The sequence below is a fragment of the Trichomycterus rosablanca genome, chromosome 11 (assembly GCF_030014385.1).
Source record: "Trichomycterus rosablanca isolate fTriRos1 chromosome 11, fTriRos1.hap1, whole genome shotgun sequence".
Taxonomy (NCBI): domain Eukaryota; kingdom Metazoa; phylum Chordata; class Actinopteri; order Siluriformes; family Trichomycteridae; genus Trichomycterus; species Trichomycterus rosablanca.
Window position 1 is genome coordinate 17,983,309 of NC_085998.1, and position 22,133 is coordinate 18,005,441.

The 22,133-nt window shown below is 39.2% G+C and overlaps 1 protein-coding gene across 1 annotated transcript in view; it reads left to right on the plus strand.

Moving 5' to 3' along the window:
* Positions 1-370: 370 nt before the first annotated feature.
* The window catches only part of b4galnt3b (beta-1,4-N-acetyl-galactosaminyl transferase 3b), a 47,388-nt gene continuing 25,625 nt past the window's right edge, over positions 371-22,133 (plus strand). The window contains exons 1-5 of the mRNA XM_063005069.1: positions 371-491; positions 16,416-16,465; positions 18,621-18,686; positions 19,443-19,538; positions 19,636-19,726. Coding sequence (XP_062861139.1) covers positions 371-491; positions 16,416-16,465; positions 18,621-18,686; positions 19,443-19,538; positions 19,636-19,726 — 424 coding nt within the window. The remainder of the gene's footprint in view (positions 492-16,415; positions 16,466-18,620; positions 18,687-19,442; positions 19,539-19,635; positions 19,727-22,133) is intronic.

The window sequence follows — 22,133 nt, forward strand, 5'->3', positions numbered from 1 at the left end:
TTCCATGCTATATTGCATGTGCAGTGTAAGTGTTCCTTATCCACCCTTGTACAGCGTATGTGGTTGGAGTGCAGGTAAAGTAGGTAGGTGTTTTACCTGTGTGACAACTACCTGGGTGTGGTCTCCAACCAACCTGTAAATCAGAGAATTGAAGTTCAGTAGCGAGAGTCGACGCGGAACCGGAGCTTTTCTTAGTTAACTGTAAGTTCAGCACTGCACTTTAGAGGCTCTGTGCTGGGTGCACAAGATTCAGTAAGTCTGTGTCTGTGATAAACACGCTGGTTTGCGGGAATATGCTAAGCTGTTTTTATTTCCACTTAACTCAATAGTCGCAGATGAACGCGAGACTCGAGAGCGAGTTGTTGGGACGATGGTGCCGTTCTTCCCGCTGAGGAAAATCAAGCGGAACGGTAAATACCTGCTGCTCGGTGCTGTGTTCATAATCGCTGCCATTGCTGCTTATCTGGAGTTCGTCGCCACCAGTAAGTTTAGTTCTGCATTATTACATGTCTGTTAAGCCTTTATACACTATATCGACTAAAGTATTGGGAGACATGACCATCAGCTAGCTGGACATCCTGCTCCACAACTATTGACATTTATACCGACTTGCTTTATCTGTCCTTTGTAGCTTTAATATCATGCAATCTGTTGGGAAGCCTTTCTATAAGACTGGAGAATTGAGCCTATTTAGTCAATAGGGTCAATGAGGTCAGGCAGAGAAGGCCAGGCTCACAATCTAAGTGTAATTCATCCCAAAAGTCATTAGTTGAGTTAAGATCAGGGCTCTGTGCTTTGCACACAACCAGTCAAACCATGTCTTGTTTTGTGCTTAGAAAGGAAAAGCAGATTTCCCCAAACTCTTGTCACAATGTTAAAAGCATATCATTTATATCAGGGGTGTCAAACTCATTTTCACCGAGGGCCACATCTGCATTATGGTGGCCCGCAAAGGGCCACTTGTAAGGTATCCTGCTGTGATTGCAGTCTGCCTTTTAATTCGTTTTTATTTTTTTTGCCTTTTCTCCCCATTTTTCTCCCGATTTAGCGCACTTAATTATGTCTTCCGCTGCTGAGGGATACCAGATTGCATCCAAGGAGAGCACGTCGCTGTACACGTCTCTTCAGCCACGTGTACAGCCCTCCTCTTCCACCAATCAGGGTCCCTACACAGCGTATGAAAACCCACCCACCCACACATAGTCCGGCCCCCACCCTGCAGATACGGTGGCCAACTAATATCTGCTGCAGGCACTGCCAATTATGCCCGCTAGATGGCGCCCAGCCGACCGGTGGCAGCACCGAGTTTCGAACCGAGGAGTTCAAAAGCTCGGTGCTGGTGTGCAAGCAGGAATATCCCGCTGTGCCACCTTGGTGCCAATTGCCTTTTAATTCTTAAACAATTTGTTGTTTTTCCTGGAGGCTAAATTCTGTGTTTGGTGTCAAAATGCCAAATTTATACTAAATATTTATAATTTATATCTATATTTATATTGTACCCCTTTACCACAGACACAACCTCATAACCACCTTTTATTTACTTTCCCATCTTTCATAAAATTTTCTCCCTCTGCTTCAATTTTCTCTTCTTGTACATTTTGGGATTATTTGTAAATATTTCTTGCTGTAAAACCGCCTCAGTTAAACGCTGATGTGGAAACACTGCCATCAAGTGGCGGGATGCGGTCACCTTGCGGGTCACATGCATGCATTGTGGGAGATGCAGTTTATGTACGATTTTACAGTGTATTTTAAGACAATCATATGTCTTTAAAGCTCTCGCGGGCCACATAAAATGACATGGCAGGCCGGATTTGGCCTGCGGGGCTTGAGTTTGACATGTGTTATTTATATCTAAAAATGACACACCTGTTACAGGGCTGGGCGGTATGCCGGTACATTCGGTGTATACTGTCTTTGATTCCTCATACTGTATGGATTTTTTAAATACTGCCATACCGTAGCAAGTTAATCCAACAGCTGTAGGCTTCAGTAGGCAGCAAATCATATAATATTCCTCTATAGACAGTCGAGAAAGAAGCTTTCAGAGCAGTAATTAAAACACTGGATTCCAGGTTTGTCTTACGGGGCGAAAATACTTTAGGTCAGGTAAAGGGTAAGGGTAATTGTACAATACTTAAATATCAAATAAACAATAAAAACTGTATTTATTGCAACTGTTTCAGGCGTACTGATTCCATCATATACAGTGTATCACAAAAGTGAGTACACCCCTCACATTTCTGCAGATATTTAAGTATATCTTTTCATGGGACAACACTGACAAAATGACACTTTGACACAATGAAAAGTAGTCTGTGTGCAGCTTATATAACAGTGTAAATTTATTCTTCCCTCAAAATAACTCAATATACAGCCATTAATGTCTAAACCACCGGCAACAAAAGTGAGTACACCCCTTAGTGAAAGTTCCTGAAGTGTCAATATTTTGTGTGGCCACCATTATTTCCCAGAACTGCCTTAACTCTCCTGGGCATGGAGTTTACCAGAGCTTCACAGGTTGCCACTGGAATGCTTTTCCACTCCTCCATGACGACATCACGGAGCTGGCGGATATTCGAGACTTTGCGCTCCTCCACCTTCCGCTTGAGGATGCCCCAAAGATGTTCTATTGGGTTTAGGTCTGGAGACATGCTTGGCCAGTCCATCACCTTTACCCTCAGCCTCTTCAATAAAGCAGTGGTCGTCTTAGAGGTGTGTTTGGGGTCATTATCATGCTGGAACACTGCCCTGCGACCCAGTATCCAGAGGAAGGGGATCATGCTCTGCTTCAGTATTTCACAGTACATATTGGAGTTCATGTGTCCCTCAATGAAATGTAACTCCCCAACACTTGCTGCACCCATGCAGCCCCAGACCATGGCATTCCCACCACCATGCTTGACTGTAGGCATGACACACTTATCTTTGTACTCCTCACCTGATTGCCGCCACACATGCTTGAGACCATCTGAACCAAACAAATTAATCTTGGTCTCATCAGACCATAGGACATGGTTCCAGTAATCCATGTCCTTTGTTGACATGTCTTCAGAAAACTGTTTGCGGGCTTTCTTGTGTAGAGACTTCAGAAGAGGCTTCCTTCTGGGGTGACAGCCATGCAGACCAATTTGATGTAGTGTGCGGCGTATGGTCTGAGCACTGACAGGCTGACCCCCCACCTTTTCAATCTCTGCAGCAATGCTGACAGCACTCCTGCGCCTATCTTTCAAAGACAGCAGTTGGATGTGACGCTGAGCACGTGCACTCAGCTTCTTTGGACGACCAACGCGAGGTCTGTTCTGAGTGGACCCTGCTCTTTTAAAACGCTGGATGATCTTAGCCACTGTGCTGCAGCTCAGTTTCAGGGTGTTGGCAATCTTCTTGTAGCCTTGGCCATCTTCATGTAGCGCAACAATTCATCTTTTAAGATCCTCAGAGAGTTCTTTGCCATGAGGTGCCATGTTGGAACTTTCAGTGACCAGTATGAGAGAGTGTGAGAGCTGTACTACTAAATTGAACACACCTGCTCCCTATGCACACCTGAGACCTAGTAACACTAACAAATCACATGACATTTTGGAGGGAAAATGACAAGCAGTGCTCAATTTGGACATTTAGGGGTGTAGTCTCTTAGGGGTGTACTCACTTTTGTTGCCGGTGGTTTAGACATTAATGGCTGTATATTGAGTTATTTTGAGGGAATAATAAATTTACACTGTTATATAAGCTGCACACAGACTACTTTTCATTGTGTCAAAGTGTCATTTTGTCAGTGTTGTCCCATGAAAAGATATACTTAAATATCTGCAGAAATGTGAGGGGTGTACTTACTTTTGTGATACACTGTATTGTGTCATTTTGTGGGGCCAAGCAAGCTTATAGTACTCAAACCTTCATTATATACATGGTGAAATTAAAACTGTTTATATTCTATTTAGTTATGACAGTAGAATAAGCCACAGACAGTCCCAGTAATACAAAAAAAACATACAGTGATATACTGTGAAACCGTCAGAATATTAAAATAATACCGTGATACACATTTTTGGTCATACTGCCCAGCCCTAACCTGTTAGCAACTGATGTGGCAGAAATAACTAAAATCATTAGAGTGGCAATGGGGTGTCCACACACTTTTGGCCATATGCCTGACCGTCCGATAGCACCACTGAAAAACCCCATCTCAAGTTATTAAAAATGTTGTGGTAGTTACTACCAAGGGTGGCACAACCATTTATTAGTTTTATGGGGGCAATTTTTTTTACATAGGTGAAGTAATCCTTTCAATTTATAGGATGATCAGTTAAAGCTGCATTTTGTGTTTAATCATGTTGTCTTTATCTTGTATTAACATTTCGTAAAGGTTCTGAAACAAACGGGGAAATACTTTTCACAGCACTGTATAAAAACATACATATACACAGGTCTGAGAAAATATGACACCACGAATATTTTATTTAATCAGCATCTCTGTACATTCCATTCCAGCATCTATTAAATTCCAGTACAGGCACACCTCATTCTATTTAATGAGGTCCTGATTAAATAATCATCTGAACAAAAACAGTAACGATAAAGGATGAAAACCAGTGCAGTGCATAGGACCACTTGCAGTTGCAAACAGTGCTTGTAATATCTTAAAGGCAGCTGGGAGCAAAAAAATAATTATTGACCATGCCAAAAGAGTGGAAGAGAAAAGTTTTTAAGGAAAGGTTTCAGTTGCACACTTTAAAAAACTTTCAAAACCTTTCAAGACTTACAAAAAACTGTTATGAACTTGCTTTCTTTACATTACTGAGGTCTGAAAACTTAACTAGTATAAAAATAGTTTCTGGAAAGCAGATTGTGGATGTGTGTTTCAGGAGTGTTTCACAAACTACAGTGCATTTAAATACCTCCTTTTAGGTCATGATTTACTCACAGTTTGCATGTGTAAAACTTACCTACTTACCAACAACTGCAAAAAAGGAGCAAGGTGGTTTTGACCATTATTTTTACTATTAATAAAATTACAAATTCTAAATATCGTTTCCAATTTCTTTTATACTTTATTAATCAAATTAGTTTTGTAAATGTACTCTCTTAGTGTTTACAACAACATAAAGCTGCTTTATTTAAACGTTAGTTAGGCAGGCAAGAATTAAACCCAGATTCTTTAAACCTCTATTGTTCTGTGGCACTCAATTTATGAGTCCCTTTACTGTGATGCCCTTGAAATATGCGAATTATGGATATAATTTATTAATATTATTATAAATAATAATACCACACATAACAAAAAGGGCATAAAGGTGGCACAACTGGCAGAGTGAGTACCACACAGTAAATAGGGAATGATCTCCTTTGCTCACTACCAATGGAATCCTTGAGATGACATAAGTTTCATCCTGTACCCTTTGTGCAGAAAGCTTGTGCTACTGAGCTAGCTGTGTGTCCAGCAAACTCAACTGGCATTGATGTTTTTTTCTCTTTGTTTTTGCAAAATGCAAACTCAACATCTGGTTGAGGTTGGGACAGTATGCAAAATGCAAGTAAAAATGCAGTGTTTCTTACATTTACTTTGACTTTTATTTGGTTGCAGATAGTATAAACCCAAGATCTTTCATGTTTTGTTTGGTAAGCTTTATTTTATTTGTTAATTTACATCTATTTTTGCATTTCAGGCCTGCAACGCATTCCAAAAAAAGTTAGGACTAAATTAGGGCTAGTAATGAGAGAAAAAACTGAATCATGATGTGATTTCATTTCATACAGGTGATGTCAATAGGTGATTGTAATCATGATTTGAAACAAATGCTGAATCCATGAAAGGCTGAGTTTTTTAGAAGCAAAGATGGGCAGAGGATTTATAGTTTGCCAACAGATGCCTGAGAAAAGTATTGAAATGTTTACAAACGATGTACCTCAAAAAAGTTCAGAGGGAATTTGGATTATTCTTTCTCTACAGTGCATAATAGCATTAAATGATGCAAAGAATCTGGAAGAATTTCAGTGCGTAAAGGGCTAGGCCGCAAGCTAAGGCTGACCATGATGGATCTCCAAACTGCAATTATGACTGCCATTTAACAATAGCTGATATAACCACATGGGCAAGGGATTACATTGGCAAACACTACAATACAAAATTACATTTTCATATGCCACTTAAAACTTTACTGTGTGAAATAGAAACCTTATGTTAATTATGTCTAAGAGTGGTGTCAAGTTTTCTGTGCTCAGGGCCATCTGGGATGGACCATCACACAGTGGAAACATGTGTTAGGGTCAGACGAACCTGTATTTTTGAAGAAAAGGACGCCATGTGCTCCGGATCAAAGACGAAAATGCCCATCAAGACTGTTATCAGCAACAAGTCCAAAAGCCAGGGTCTGTCAGGGTTTAGGGTTGAGTCAGTGCCCTTGGCAAAGGTAATTTCCACTTCAATAATGGCAGCATTAATGCAGAAAAGTACACTGAGATTTTAGAGCAGCATATGCTGCCTTGAAGATGACATCTTTTTCAGGGACATCCATGCATTTTTTATCAGGACAGTGCAAAACAACATGCTGCACACATTATGTAGGCCTGGCTGTGGAATAAAAGGTTACAGGTAATTTACTGGCCTGCCTGCAGACTTGACCCGTCCCAAATAGAGAATGTGTGGAGAATTTTGAACCATAAAATGCGACAATGACAACCCCGTACTGCTGCACATCTTAAGGCAAACCTTAAGACAAACACTTCATTGCTTGGTATCCCCGGAGCCAAATCATATTTTAAGTGTTGTAAGAATAAATGGCAGCATTACAAAGTGGTAAATGCTTTACTGTCCCAACTTTTTTGGATTGTGCTGCAGGCCTGAAATGCAGGAAATAAAATGAAATGGATCAGGCAAACTATGAAATATATTGGGTTCATACTGTCTGCAAGTCAAAGTTTTACAAACTTTTTCAGAAGTTCATTCAGGGTTGTACTTATTGAGTTTTACTGTAATTATTTACTAACATAAGATGTAATTTAGTAATTTAGTGATGGTCCATCCTAGATGCCCCCGCTTCTGGACATGGTTAACATAAGGCTTCTTTTTTGCACAGTAAAGTTTTAAGTGGAATTTGTGAATGTAACTCTGTATTGTAGTGCTTGACAAAGGTTTTCCAAAGTAATCGCTCACCCATGTGGTTATATCAGCTATTGATAAACACGTGTGGTCATCTTAGGCTTGCGTCCTTGGCCTTTAAGCACTGAAATTCCTCCACATTCCTTCACAAATCATTTAATGATATTATGTACTGCAGAGGGAGATTATGCTAATCCCCATTTAATCTTTCTTTGAGGTACATTGATTTTAAATATTTCAATACTTTTCTTATGCATTTGTTGACAAACTGGAGATCCTCTGATCATCTTTGCTCCTCAAACCAGCTTTTGTTCCAAATCAGGTTTACAATCACTGTTGACACCTGTTTAAAATCACATAATGTTTTAGTTTTTTTTACCTCATTACTAGCCCTAAATTGCCCCATTCCAACTTTTTCTGGAATGTGTTGCAGGCCTGAAATGCAGGGATGGAGGTATATTAACAAACAAAATGAAGTGGATCAGACAAAACATGAAAGCCTGTCATGACGTAAAAGTAAATGTAAGAAACATACGTAAACATACCAACATAAAATGTAATTTAGTATAAAAATGGTAACCTGATGTCAGAGAGGGTGTGTGCATTTCAGTAGTTACGCAATGCACAGTCTATCTTAACTCTTACTTTAGTTTCTGATTTACCTAAAATTTGCATGTGTAAAAACATTCAGACTTGTCAACAACTGCAGAGAAGGACCAAGCTGTTTTCTAACATTGTTGGCCTGAATTAACATTTCATACATTTACCAAAGTCAGATTGGCTCTTAGTTACTTTTAACTTTTTTTTTTATTATTGAACAGTATAGTTGTATAATGCAACATAAAGCTATAAAATGTGTATAATGCAACATAACATTTAAAAGAGTTAAAAATTTTATCCTGATATTAAACAGTAGTTATGATGAACATTTACATTTTAGGCATTTGGCAAATTCAACGGGACTTAAAATAGCATTATGTATCTTACACCTTTATAAGTGTTAGCCTAAAGTAACTAATGGTGATTAGTGGGCATTAGTGATTACATTCAATTATTTAGAGAAATTTTCTCTCAGAATAAAGTGACAGTTAGGGTTTTCTCCTGACATTAACAGGAGACCACTTAGTTTTCATTTAATTTTAATTATGCTTTATCACCCAACCGAGAAATAGCATGACCCTGGATCTCAGCTCTAGAAAATACAATCTAAAAAAGCATAATTATTATATTATACTTATTCTGTTGCATGATTTCTCCATGTTGTGGTGTCAAGCACAACAAGCACATATTTGGAGGGAATTTGTATTGACTAGTTGAGCTTTAAAATAGCTTCCAAATACAGCAAAACTAACTTTTCTACTGTTCTACTTTGTTTTGGACAATAAAGTACATTGGTGGCCAAAAGTACAAGACCACTAATGCAAATGTATTTTGTTAATTGTGAAATAAAGAAATCATGATAAAAACAGTAATTATGCCTGGAATTGTGCAGACGTTTGTTCCCTGTAGAGAATGTGTTCACTTATTTTCATTTGGAAAATCACCAAGCAAGACCTCAGAAGGAGGTTTCCAAACATTTACATAATGTTACACGAGCTGTGAACACTGTATTTTGAAATCCAACCTCATATAGGGGTGGGTTTATAAAATAGATTTTTCGATTCGAATCGATCTTTATTTGAACGATCCGATATTGATTCATATGAACGCGAGATCGATCTTTTAAATACGCCCCTTTTTACGGTGCACACGGAAATCTGTTACCCCCTTTAATTTTGCGTGACCAGCCAGTGTTTTTTCATGCAACGAGATCTGACCTGCACATCAGTTTAGCATGGCAGAAGCTCAAGTTATGACTACTTCACAACTTTTTGCACTGATTTTCGCTCGGTGACGGGTCGGTGCTGGATTCGGGAGGAACTCGGTGTTCGCTCTGCGATCAAAACTCGGCTCTCAATCAATGTGTGAAACAGCGAGGGGAAACACAGGGGAGAGGTTGTAAACAGGTGGTGGAGCGCAATATAGTTTCTGTCAGAATACATCAGCACACGCGAGTTTTACAGTATTTCTGACCTGATCGTTCTCTACAAAACAAAATATTTATTAACCTCCAATTCACTATAGAACAAGCCATGCTGCTCGTGTTGCCAAATCCACTCAGATTCATTTATTTCATCAGCGCACAAACTTTGATCTCTCGCTACTTGTTGATGTGCATGTTTGGACGTGGTATCATTAAACCTTTCATCACTTCTCACGTGTGTTTTCGTGACAAAACGTAGTTTTGGAGACCAGAGAAGCTCGCCTGTGATTCCCCCTGGTGATAGATGGTGTAGTGTAAAACCCCCCATCGCCGATCAGTCGTGTAGTGTGAACATTACAGCGACCAGGTGTTAATCAGAGTGTCGTGTAGTGTAAACTTGGCATAAGCTGTTCAACAGCCAGGTGTATGTTTACATTACATTTACAATTTTGTAGCGTGTCAGATATATAAAATAATAATAAAAAATGAATGTTACTGTTTTCTGTTTTGGATTAATTATTTATGTAAACAAAATACACAAATATTTTTAATAATGAGTGTTCTTTGTACAATTATCACATTTGTTCTCTGAACATCTGTACATATTTAAACAAAACCTGTTAATGTAACTCAAATATGCCTAAATGTGTTGAATCGAAATTGAATCGAAAATCGAAGATCGAATCGAATCGGGACCTTGTGAATCGGAATCGAATCGATCCAGGAAATTACTGGCGATACCCAGCCCTAACCTCATATGTGTATCTATATATATGTACGATAAAATCAATTTTATTTGCAATTTTTACAAAATAGTGGACCAAGCCAAAACATACAAAGGAAACTGATATTAATACAGCTTTATGTTTTATGTTTATGTTACATACAGTGGATATACTGTACAGTGGTATTTTCTTGTAATTTTTATGGATGTCCAGTTGTGGGTTATGTCACTATTGTTCTATATTTTATCCACTTGTCTTCACTGTGTTCCATGGTACAGTGTATCACAAAAGTGAGTACATTCCTCACATTTCTGCAAATATTTCATTATATCTTTTCATGGGACAACACTATAGACATGAAACTTGGATATAACTTAGAGTAGTCAGTGTACAACTTGTATAGCAGTGTAGATTTACTGTCTTCTGAAAATAACTCAACACACAGCCATTAATGTCTAAATGGCTGGCAACATAAGTGAGTACACCCCACAGTGAACATGTCCAAATTGTGCCCAAAGTGTCAATATTTTGTGTGACCACCATTATTATCCAGCACTGCCTTAACCCTCCTGGGCATGGAATTCACCAGAGCTGCACAGGTTGCTACTGGAATCCTCTTCCACTCCTCCATGATGACATCACGGAGCTGGTGGATGTTAGACACCTTGAACTCCTCCACCTTCCACTTGAGGATGCGCCACAGGTGCTCAATTGGGTTTAGTCCATCACCTTTACCTTCAGCTTCCTCAGCGAGGCAGTTGTCATCTTGGAGGTTGTGTTTGGGGTCGTTATCCTGTTGGAAAACTGCCATGAGGCCCAGTTTTCGAAGGGAGGGGATCATGCTCTGTTTCAGAATGTCACAGTACATGTTGGAATTCATGTTTCCCTCAATGAACCGCAGCTCCCCAGTGCCAGCAACACTCATGCAGCCCAAGACCATGATGCTACCACCACCATGCTTAACTGTAGGCAAGATACAGTTGTCTTGGTACTTCTCACCAGGGCGCCGACACACATGCTGGACACCATCTGAGCCAAACAAGTTTATCTTGGTCTCGTCAGACCACAGGGCATTCCAGTAATCCATGTTCTTGGACTGCTTGTCTTCAGCAAACTGTTTGCTGGCTTTTTTGTGCGTCAGCTTCCTTCTGGGATGACGACCATGCAGACCGAGTTGATGCAGTGTGCGGCGTATGGTCTGAGCACTGACAGGCTGACCTCCCACGTCTTCAACCTCTGCAGCAATGCTGGCAGCACTCGTGTCTATTTTTTAAAGCCAACCTCTGGATATGACGCCGAACACGTGGACTCAACTTCTTTGGTCGACCCTGGCGAAGCCTGTTCCGAGTGGAACCTGTCCTGGAAAACCGCTGTATGACCTTGGCCACCATGCTGTAGCTCAGTTTCAGGGTGTTAGCAATCTTCTTATAGCCCAGGCCATCTTTGTGGAGAGCAACAATTCTATTTCTCACATCCTCAGAGAGTTCTTTGCCATGAGGTGCCATGTTGAATATCCAGTGGCCAGTATGAGAGAATTGTACCCAAAACACCAAATTTAACAGCCCTGCTCCCCATTTACACCTGGGACCTTGACACATGACACCAGGGAGGGACAACGACACATTTGGGCACAATTTGGACATGTTCACTGTGGGGTGTACTCACTTATGTTGCCAGCTATTTAGACATTAATGGCTGTGTGTTGAGTTATTTTCAGAAGACAGTAAATCTACACTGCTATACAAGCTGTACACTGACTACTCTAAGTTATATCCAAGTTTCATGTCTATAGTGTTGTCCCATGAAAATATATAATGAAATATTTGCAGAAATGTGAGGGGTGTACTCACTTTTGTGATACACTGTATATGTAATGCCCTGATGCCATGTAATGCCCTGAAACATTTTAACAGTGAGATTCCTTTAAGCTCTTTGTAAGCTCTTTGTGAACCATGGCTTTTGCTGTAAGATGCAACTAAGTTAAGGTCAGGATAATCCTACCATAAGGGGAGAGTCACTTTAATTGATGGCATGTGTCACTGACTCATATTTAACACAAATTTGAATGTGATTAATTTTAAACACAGGCAAATTCCCAATTATAAGAGGGTTAAGTTTATTGTTGTTTTATTTTATCGTCCCTTCTAAATAATTGTTTAAATCTGAAACCTACCAAAAAAAACCCCTTGCATTCTTATACGCTTTGTGTGCATATATAAAAACTGACAGAACGAGTAGAACCACTGTTAACTTTTTACATCATATTTTAAACTGTTTATAACATTTAAGTTGAATGTCGAGATTTTTACCCATACCTATATACAATAAATGGCCAAAAGTATGAGAAAGCCTGACCATGAACTTCTTGAATTTCTTATTCCAAAACCATGACCCAAAACCATATGGAGTGACCGTCCCCTTTACAGCTGTAACAGGCTCTGTTCTTCTGTGAATGCTCTTCAGAAGTGTGGAAATGTGTGCCCTTTAGGTCAAAGCACACAAGAATTGAAAATGAACTCAATCTGCAGGATGCCTAAGCAGGTTTGATTAAGACTGTGGCCAAAAAGCCACAAACAAAATGGGGTAAATAAAATATAAGAAACAAAAAAGGTACAAATAAAAGACACAAAAACATCTGCAGCCCGCAGTGGAGAAGGTCAATAGAAAAGTGATAGAGCAGAACTAAAAACTGGCTGTCATAATATGGCAAGCTGCTCCAGCCACCTGCAACAAAAAGAGTAAAGAAAGCCGGGGACAGCAATAGCGTAGCCCGTGCTCAGCATGAATCCTAATGGATCCCATGAAAAAGTAAAGAGTGCCGGCATCTGCGCTGGTGAAAAACCAGACCAGATTGAGCGTATGTTTTAAACAGAGGAGCTGGCAAATCTGTGAGAAAGAAACTGTAATAAATAGAAAAACTTTCACCTGGAGTGAATTAATGCTCACGGAGGCACTGGTGATGCCAAATTAGAGGAACTGACTTGTCGATCATCTGTGCCTCCATTATCCTTCTGTCAGTCATAAATAGCTGAAGGGCAGGATCCTTTAACGGTCCACCCATGCCAATCTCCATGGCAGGTGTTCCTATTACACTTTAGCACTTTAACAGCTGCTTTACCTTGCCCTTTGCTGGATTGTTCTTATTCATAACTTTGTCAAAGGCAGTTGGAGAAAGGGAAACCTGAGAAGTCTGTTTTTGAAAAGACAATTTAACACGCACCACTTTTCAGAGGTGAAACTCAAAGGTGCAACACAAGTCATTTAAATAGTAAACAACGGAGAGCTTGATGGAGTGTTGTTTTTTAGCAATGATAACATGTTCTACATTGCTTGTTTGAATATTACATGTCCTCTTAAGTTCTTATTTGTGCCCCAGTAAATATGACTAGTTTGAATGCACCCATTAGGATACCAGGATACTTTCAGATCATGGATTTTATGATCCAGTTTATTAATTTGATTAATTATTTAGATATTTAGATATATTATTAAGTTTATTAATTATTTACACAATAGCTGAAACTAGGACTTCTTTGCCGAAGGAGAAAAGGAAATAAAAAACCAAACTGTCACCTTACACTAAGAGGAAATAATCCAAAAACCGCCAAAAAAAAAAACAGTTTGCAGGTATTTTAAACACAGGTTTAAGTCAACATAAGAAGCTGATGCTTGAATGTAAGAATAAAACCCCTGTTATGTGTTTCTGAGATTGTATGCACAACACTTCTTTCTCCAAACATGACAAGCTGAATTGCTGCCATGGACTGTTTCTTTATCTGATCAAAATCCATTCTTGTCAAATGCTAGTGTGCAACTTTTGGACACAAATCTTTTTTTACTAGCTGAACAGCAGTGTATGTGCTGTAAAGATGAAGATTTGCCTTTAAAGGTAATTGTTCTAGTGCCCGATGTTTCATTTTGCCATTGGCAGTGGCAACTTCGAGGTGGTGGGGCTTTAACTATCAAACTATCATGTCTGTTTGGATGCCCAGCTGGCCAATAGCACCAATAGTGGGTTAGCATAATAGACTGCTCTGTAACTCGTGCGCCTCAGTAACAAGATAAGACTAACTACTTTACTACAAGTAGAAATACAGCATTCAGAAAATGCTTGTAGCCAAAGTGACTTTTTTTTACCAAATACCATCCAAACGTTTAAAGGTTAAGGGCCTGAAGAGTTAATAATGGAAACATAGCAGTGGTGGGGCTTAAGCCATCTACCTATCAATTACTAATCCGCTAACATAAACACTGAGCCAACACTACTCTGTCGTAGATCTGTTATAACCCAGTTTGGTAATTAACAACAATGGTCACTCGCTTTCAAATTTATAATAGCAGGAAAATCTTATAGTCTTTGACTCCACGCATTGTGAATGAAGAATTAGAATTAAATTAAATGCTTCTAATACTGTTTTTACACTGTAATGCCTATTTGGACTGCTTTACAGTTTCCATTGTTGTGGCGCCCACACTTTTACAAACCAAACATTTGTTCTCATGGGTGTGCAAATCTGTGTACTTCCAGCAGTTTACCTTCCAGGCTCACTCACCTAACATATCATTTTTAGTCCTCTGGTTTCAATGAGCCCTGGCCCAGCAACCTTTTGGCAGTTCATGGCTTGTCCCTCCTTGAACAACTGTTGAGGTGTACTCACCACAGCTACCTGTGAGCACATCTTGCTGTTTCAGAGATACTTCAACTCAGTCATCTTGCCATAATGATTTGGCTCTTAACAAAGTCACTTAGGTCTGCAAGGTAATTATATCTTCACAGTGTGCATGAGAAAAAGCTTTAGTCTCTAACTATTCACCTACAACCAGTGCTAACAGGGTATACACTGATCAGCCATAACATTAAAACCACCTCCTTGTTTCTACACTCACTGTCCATTTTATTAGCTCCACTTACCATATATAAGCACTTTGTAATTCTACAATTACTGACTGTAGTCCATCTGTTTTTCTACATACCTTTTTAGCCTGCTTTCACCCTGTTCTTCAATGGTCAGGACCCCAGCAGGACCACCACGAGTATAGGAGTGGATCAGACACAGCAGCGCTGCTGGAGTTTTTAAATACTGTGTCCACTCACTGTCCACTCTAATAGACACTCCCACCTAGTTGGTCCACCTTGTAGATGTAAAGTCAGAGACGATCACACATCTATTGCTGCCGTTTGAGTTGGTCATCTTCTAGACCTTCATCAGTGGTCACAGGATGCTGCCCACGGGGTGCTGTTGGCTGGATATATTTTTGGTTGGTGGACTATTCTCAGTTCAGCAGTGACAGTGAGTTGTTTAAAAACTCCATCAGTGCTGCTGTGTCTGATCCACTCATACCATCACAACACACACTAACACACCACCACCATGTCAGTGTCACTGCAGTGCTGAGAATGATCCACCACCCAAATAATACCTACTCTGTGGTGGTCCTGGGAGAGTCCTGACCATTGAAGACCAGCATGAAAGGGGGCTAACAAAGCATGCAGAGAAACAGATGGACTACAGTCAGTAATTGTAGAACTACAAAGTGCTTCTATATGGTAAGCGGAGCTGATAAAATGGACAGTGAGTGTAGAAACAAGGAGGCAGATTTAATGTTATGGCTGATCTGTGTATGTGCCTAATAAAGATGCCAGTAAGTGTAAACAGTATTGGAAAATGCCAACAACACTGCTGCACCTGATACACTCATACCAGAAAAACACACAACTTACTGTTGTATAAGTGTGTGTTGTATGTCTGCCAGTAAGATCTTAGAGGTAGTACTTTGGTTTTATTGGGGTGGTACCTGGAGGGAAAAACGTTCCCCAAAACATTCCCACAGATAGGTTAACTGAACAGGAAGAGAAAGTGTAATAGTACAGTTCAGGTAAAGAAAAAAATGGCAGCATCTACTCTTCCTTTGCGGGTTTTGGCAAGGGCTTGTGTTTGCATGTATAACCGAAGTACAATTACACTAGTAATTACTCCCTGAAAAATACTACATGGAGGAAAGTATGTGAACACGCCTTTCAATTACTAGGTTAGTGCCATTTATTTATGCACTGCTTATCCTATTCCAGTCATTTTGAAGTGGTAAAAGTTCAGGAGTAACAACAGCTGTGAAGCTAAAGATCACACAAAGTGCATGGCACACAAAAACATTGTTGTCTTCACTACCCCATTTCAAACTGCCCCTGAAAGCATTATCAGCACAAGAATTGTTTATCTGGGGCTTTAGGGACTGGGTTTACATAGCTAAATACATTTAAATACAATACAAAGTGCTACGCACACCGCCATTCATACTTATTTATTCATTATTTGGCAGACTTGATATATGATTCGAGTTTTGCGGATGCCAGATAAACAGAAACAGTCCCTGGTCAGATTACAGTGTCAAATACAAAGGTTTATGATAGAATTGTGAGCTGGTTTATTTTCCTTTTCACACAGTGATAGTGTGTGTTGTGGCAGCAATTTACTGCAGGCCTTTTCCTGATTTAGCATAATAAAACCACCATATTATTTAACTGCAACTATTTAACGCTACAAATCTTTTCTTTTTTGTTTCTCTGTAGGTCACAGTCAGCAAAAAGATCAGATAATCTGCAAAACTGTGTTAAGAGAGGTAACACACAAACACTAATTTACCTGCATGCATATACTGTGCCTTTTGTTTTAAATACAATCACCAGTCTGTTTGAATGTATCTACACTTAGATTGGGGGATTTGCCAATTCTTTTTCGAGCAGTCTAAACGTATTATCCTTTATTATCCATTAAGTTGCATAATTTTTTTTGTGGTGTTCAATACAAGTCAAGATATGTATTATTTCTGTAAGAGGTCAAGCCATACCGCCGGCCACCAGTAGGGGGCCGGGGCGGCGCAGTAAGAGAGCAGCTGGGAGCAGCTCTCAGAACTCCAGTTCCCAGAAGCCTTAGCACTGATTAGTGCTAATCAGGCACACCTGCAGGGTGCTGCATAAAAGGCTCACACAAACCTTGCTCAGTGCTGTACCTTTGTAGAGGGGCAGACGGTAAGGTACCTTGCAAAAGGAGAAAAGAAAAGAAAAAGAAAAGAAAGAGAAAAGAAAGAGAAAAGAAAGAGAAAGGAATAGTGAAAAGAAAAGAGAAAATAAAATAAAGCTGAAACAAAGGAAAATAATTATAGACTGAGATCATTTGTGTTAAAAGAAGAGTTCAGCTTCTTGTGATTTAAGTTATTTTGGTTGGTTTTCCATGTGCTTTGCCACTTCTCCTGTAGAGCAGTGGTAAAGTGCAGCTCCCTGGTTCCCTGAGTTACTGGTTCGAATCCAGCCTCAGACACATTAACACTAAAAGTACACAAGCACACTCACTACATCTCATATCTCATTTTTTATTATATATTAGTTCACATTCAGAAGTTACCTGTAAAAAATAAATAAACCTAGAACTCTGCTCTTGGGTCCACCACCCACCCTTCCCGTAACAATTTCACCTAATTTATGTTTTTACTGTATGCTTATTCTAAATTTTATAGCTGTCTAAATTGTGGGAAAGGGGCATGTTTCCTATTGCATCATCCTTTTCATGCTATTGCCATTAAGACATCACCATATTATATGACAGTTTGTGCGGGTAACAATCAGTAAAATTATTTTACTTTTGCCCATAGAACATGATGTCTATTATTTGCCAACACAGTTTAAAAGGTAGGCTTGTCAGAGCCCAGAATTTTTCCTCTTTGCATCAGTCCATTTCAGACCAGCTTAAGCCCAGAGCAGGTGTCAGCGTTTCTGGATGTTGTTGATATATGACTTACCTTAACCACTAAGACCAGAGCCTTACCTTCCACAGCCCATAAGGCTATATTCTAGCAGACACATGTCAGTTTGCAGTGTTGATGCTAAAGTGTGAATGTGCTTGGATGACCTAGCCAATTCTGTATGCCCACAGTAAAAATCTGTCTGGTAATTTTTGATGCTTTTCAGCATTGTGTTCTTGACTGACTGTCAATTTCTTGGTTTTTTTACTTACTGTATGCTTACACATAAACATGTAAATTATTGCTGGTTTCCAGTAAGTCTGAGCTGTAGTAACATTGCCTTGTCTGGGTATGACCTTGTCTATTGTCATGTGTTTACTAAAATTCTACCATTGTTACCACTTCCTTCACTAGATAGTATTGTAGTTAAAACAAAAAGTCAGGTGGCGCAGCGGTTAAAACACATGCTGCAACCAGAGCTGAGATCTCGAATACATCGTATCGAATCTCAGATCTGCCTTGCCGGCTGAGGCTGAGGCGGAGCGGCCACATGAACAACGATTGGCCTGTTGTTCAGATGGGCGGGACTAAGCCGGATATGGGTCTCTCTCTGTCAGACTGGTGCAATTACGACCTCTGCTGGCTGATTAGAGGTGCCTACACAGAGATGAGGAAAGAGTGCTCTCAGGGTGTGTCTCTCCGTACACAATGCTAGGTGGCACAACACTCATCAATGTGTGGGTGATAAGATTCAATCTTCTCGGTCAGAGCAGGGATCGGTATAGGCGGAGAGGAAGCATGATGCAATTGGGCAATTGGATGCGCTAAAATGGAGAAAAAGTGGAGAAAATGCATTTAAAAAAATTCAGGAGCTACAAAAGAAATTAGGGAACACACATCCAAAATGGAACATGTAGCTAACTGCTGCTCTAAATAAGCTCTAAATTTTATTCTCTGAAAACTATAAGTTTTGATTATAAAAGTGTAGCAATAAACCTAAGACATTAAATTTAAGTTTCTTTTGTGTTTGTTACAGAGTGGAGAACACAGTTCTGACTTAACCTGGGTGTCCAAATATAACCCTCAGCCCTGGAAATCTGAAGTAAGAAAACATACAGTTCCCCAAAAGATGTCTAAAAGAATTTCTAAAAGAGTTTTTTGTGATATGTAAATGTTTTTTAACCTTTATTTAATTAAAGAAGTACAAAAAAATATTTCCAATGCTTTATTTGACCAACTTACATGTATTTTATAAATCTAAACATATTTAGTAATTTCTAATGATTTATTGCAGTTCCTCTGCTACATTTATCTCAACCACACAGTGAAGACTTCAGACAAGGACACAAGTCCTCCAAATTTGTCCAAAACTCCCTTGACTACTTTTATTATCCCATCTATTAGTGAATTCTGACTTAAGAGAGCTGTAACACATGTGATATACTCTTTGTATTCCTCCACCGCCTCTGTCAGCATCTAAACTAGACTAGTAGGAGTCACTGCATACAGCCTTTCTGTTCCTCAGACCTGGTCAATATTGGGTGCCCAACTAGACTGATGGACTTGAACTCAAGTCTCTGCAGTGATGGGCATCTGAGCATCCGTCTTTTACATTTTTAAAAAACTATTAGCATTATTATCCCTTTTTAGTCTAAAAACAGAGCAGTTTTGGGTCAGAGTGATTTGAAAGATTAGCTAAAACAAGGAAACACTGCCACTGTTGTTCCACTGTTGGTAGTTGAGTAGGGCTCTTAACTTGCAGTGGCTTGGATGATTTTTAGCTTACTATGGATGTTTCAGACAAATGTGTACACATAAGATTTGGTCACATTTATAAACTTCTTACTCTTTGTTTCAGTATAAAGGACAAGCTAATTTTCATGTCTTTGAGGATTGGTGTGGCAGTTCTGTTGCAAGCCTCAGGAAATACTTACACTATCCTCTGTACCCTCATGTAAGTGCACAAAAACTCACATTGAACTGATTAAAAGTAGAAATTTTTCACATTGCATTTTTGCATTTTCTTTTTGTTGTCTTCTGTCTTTGTGTAGTCTCGCCTTACTGTGAAGAAACTGGCAGTGTCCCCTCAGTGGACAGAATATGGCTTAAGGATCTTTGGCTACATTCACCCATACACTGATGGTCAGTAAGACAAAATATGTCAATGTATGTCAATTAACCCTAATTGCTCAAACCTTTCTCAGTCATAATTGTAAATCACTTTGGATAAACGCGTCTGCTGAATGCTGTAAATGAATAGTCACAAATTCCCATAGACACACTCTAAAATCTTGGGGAAAGCAAGTATAGTATAGGCTAGTATATTTTTAAAAAGGAAAGTTGCTCTATTTTAATGCTCAAGGTTTTAAAATGGGATTCCAAAAAGTCACTTTGGGTAAAATCATCTGCTAAATACTGTAAATGTAAATGAATAGCAACAAATTCCCACGGGCACGCTTTAAAATCTTGAGGTAAGCTTATCTTGAGGTAAACTTTGCGCCATACTTTGTGATAGTACATTTCTTTCAATTTCCTTGTTAAAATCAAACATGAATAAATACCTCTTAAGGAAAATTAGTATACAGAGTGTACAGAGGTGTTGATGAGTCTAAAATGAGTTTCTTTATAGACGTATCATATATTTATGCCACGTTCACACTACACGACTTTCCAAGTCATCAGGTCGCTGTACAGTTCACATTACATGACTGGATCTCTTGTAATCGGGAGTCTTTCAAGTCGGTGTGTATTTCACACTACACAACTGATCGGCGATAGGGGGTTTCACACTACACGATCTATCACCAACTGGAATCGCAGACGAGCTTCTCTGGTCTCCCAAACTACGTTTTGTCATGAAAACAAACGCGAGATGCGACGAAAGGTTTAATGTAGGGCTGTCGAAGTTAACGCGATAATAACGCATTAACGCAATCTCAATTTAACGAGATTTAAAAAAATAGTGCCGTTAACGCACTAATTACATTACGAGATTTTTTCACTTCTAAAACTAAAGCAATTCATTTTTCACCCACGGGAGACAGATTGAATTATTCTCACTGACCACGCTCACATGCACGTTTAATGTTATTTAGTTCCGTTTGACAAAAAAAAACCTTAAAAATAGAGCTCACAGTGAAGATAACCGGTTACAAAAGCAGCGACCGCTGTTTGTGTTCAATACTCTGTTCACAGTGTCGATACAAGTGATTCAGGAATCGATTCATTGTAAGCGCACAGTCATCTCTCCGTGTTTACTGTTATAATAAATGATGCGGTTGTAATAAACACCAAATACTACAGAACATTTTGTGTGACTCGCTTACCTTATAAAGCTCAGGCTTAATTATACTGGTTATTACCACAGAGCGGGAGTCGACTCAGAGTCGTTTACGATTTACCGAGGTGAACCACGAACGTGCTGATAGAATCGGCTCAGATGGGATCGGACTGTATTATCTTTTTAAAGTAAATATTTCAATCAGCAGAATCGCATCGCATGTATGATGTGCACAACGTTAATGACGTGCGTTTATTAATGAACGTTAACGTTAGCTTGTCAGAAGCTTTCTCAATGATGTCTGTGCTGTGTTTTTTTTTTTTTTACAATTAGTGATGGCAAGCAACTGTTCCACTGCACTATTTTACACTAAATCTACACTATTCCATAATGCTCCAGATTGCATCATTCTAAATAGGTATCGGCGAGTACAAAAATACATGTACTTGTACTCGTACTCGGTTGGGAAAAAATGGTATCGATGCATCCCTAGTGAAAACACACTCACTTTGTGTAGAAACGTCCATCAAACCATCGTCACGATACAACCACAGAAAAGTCTGTTACAATAACTGCGCATCTGACATATATACGAAGTCAAGGGTCTCTGCTAGATAGTATTACTGCCTAATATGTGAGTGAATAAAACTCCCTTACAGTTTTCTCTTGTCCCAGCAGTTTTTAACATCAGTACATTTAGCATAAAATATGTTCACCATTTTAATTGTAACATTTCACTTAAAATCCTTGTTTTCTATAACATTTACACAGATTTTTTATAATGCGATTAATCGCGATTAACTATGTAAAATTCTGAGATTAATCGCGATTAAAATTTTTAATCGTTTGACAGCCCTAGTTTAATGATACCACGTCCAAAAATGCATGTCAACAAGTAGCGAGCAATCAAAGTTTGTGCGCAGATGTGCAGCGTAAAAACAAGTTGGAAAATTAGGAACCGCATGGGTTGTTTGTTCTGTAGTGAGGTGATGGTTAATAAATATTTTTTTGCAATGCAACATTGGTGTTATGTTTTGTAGAGAACGATCGCCGAGCGAATGCTGAGTTGCTCCCGAGCCGGCAAATCTAGCGCCGAAAATCAGGGCAAAAATCGTGTAGTGTAAACTAGACATTACATGGACAAAAAGCTGTGAAGAAATAAAGCATAGTGAATTATTTAATCAAATACTTGTTTTATAATACTATAATAATCACGTTTTGTTCCTGTATTTTAGATTTACTAAGCAAGTATAATAAAACCAGCGATAC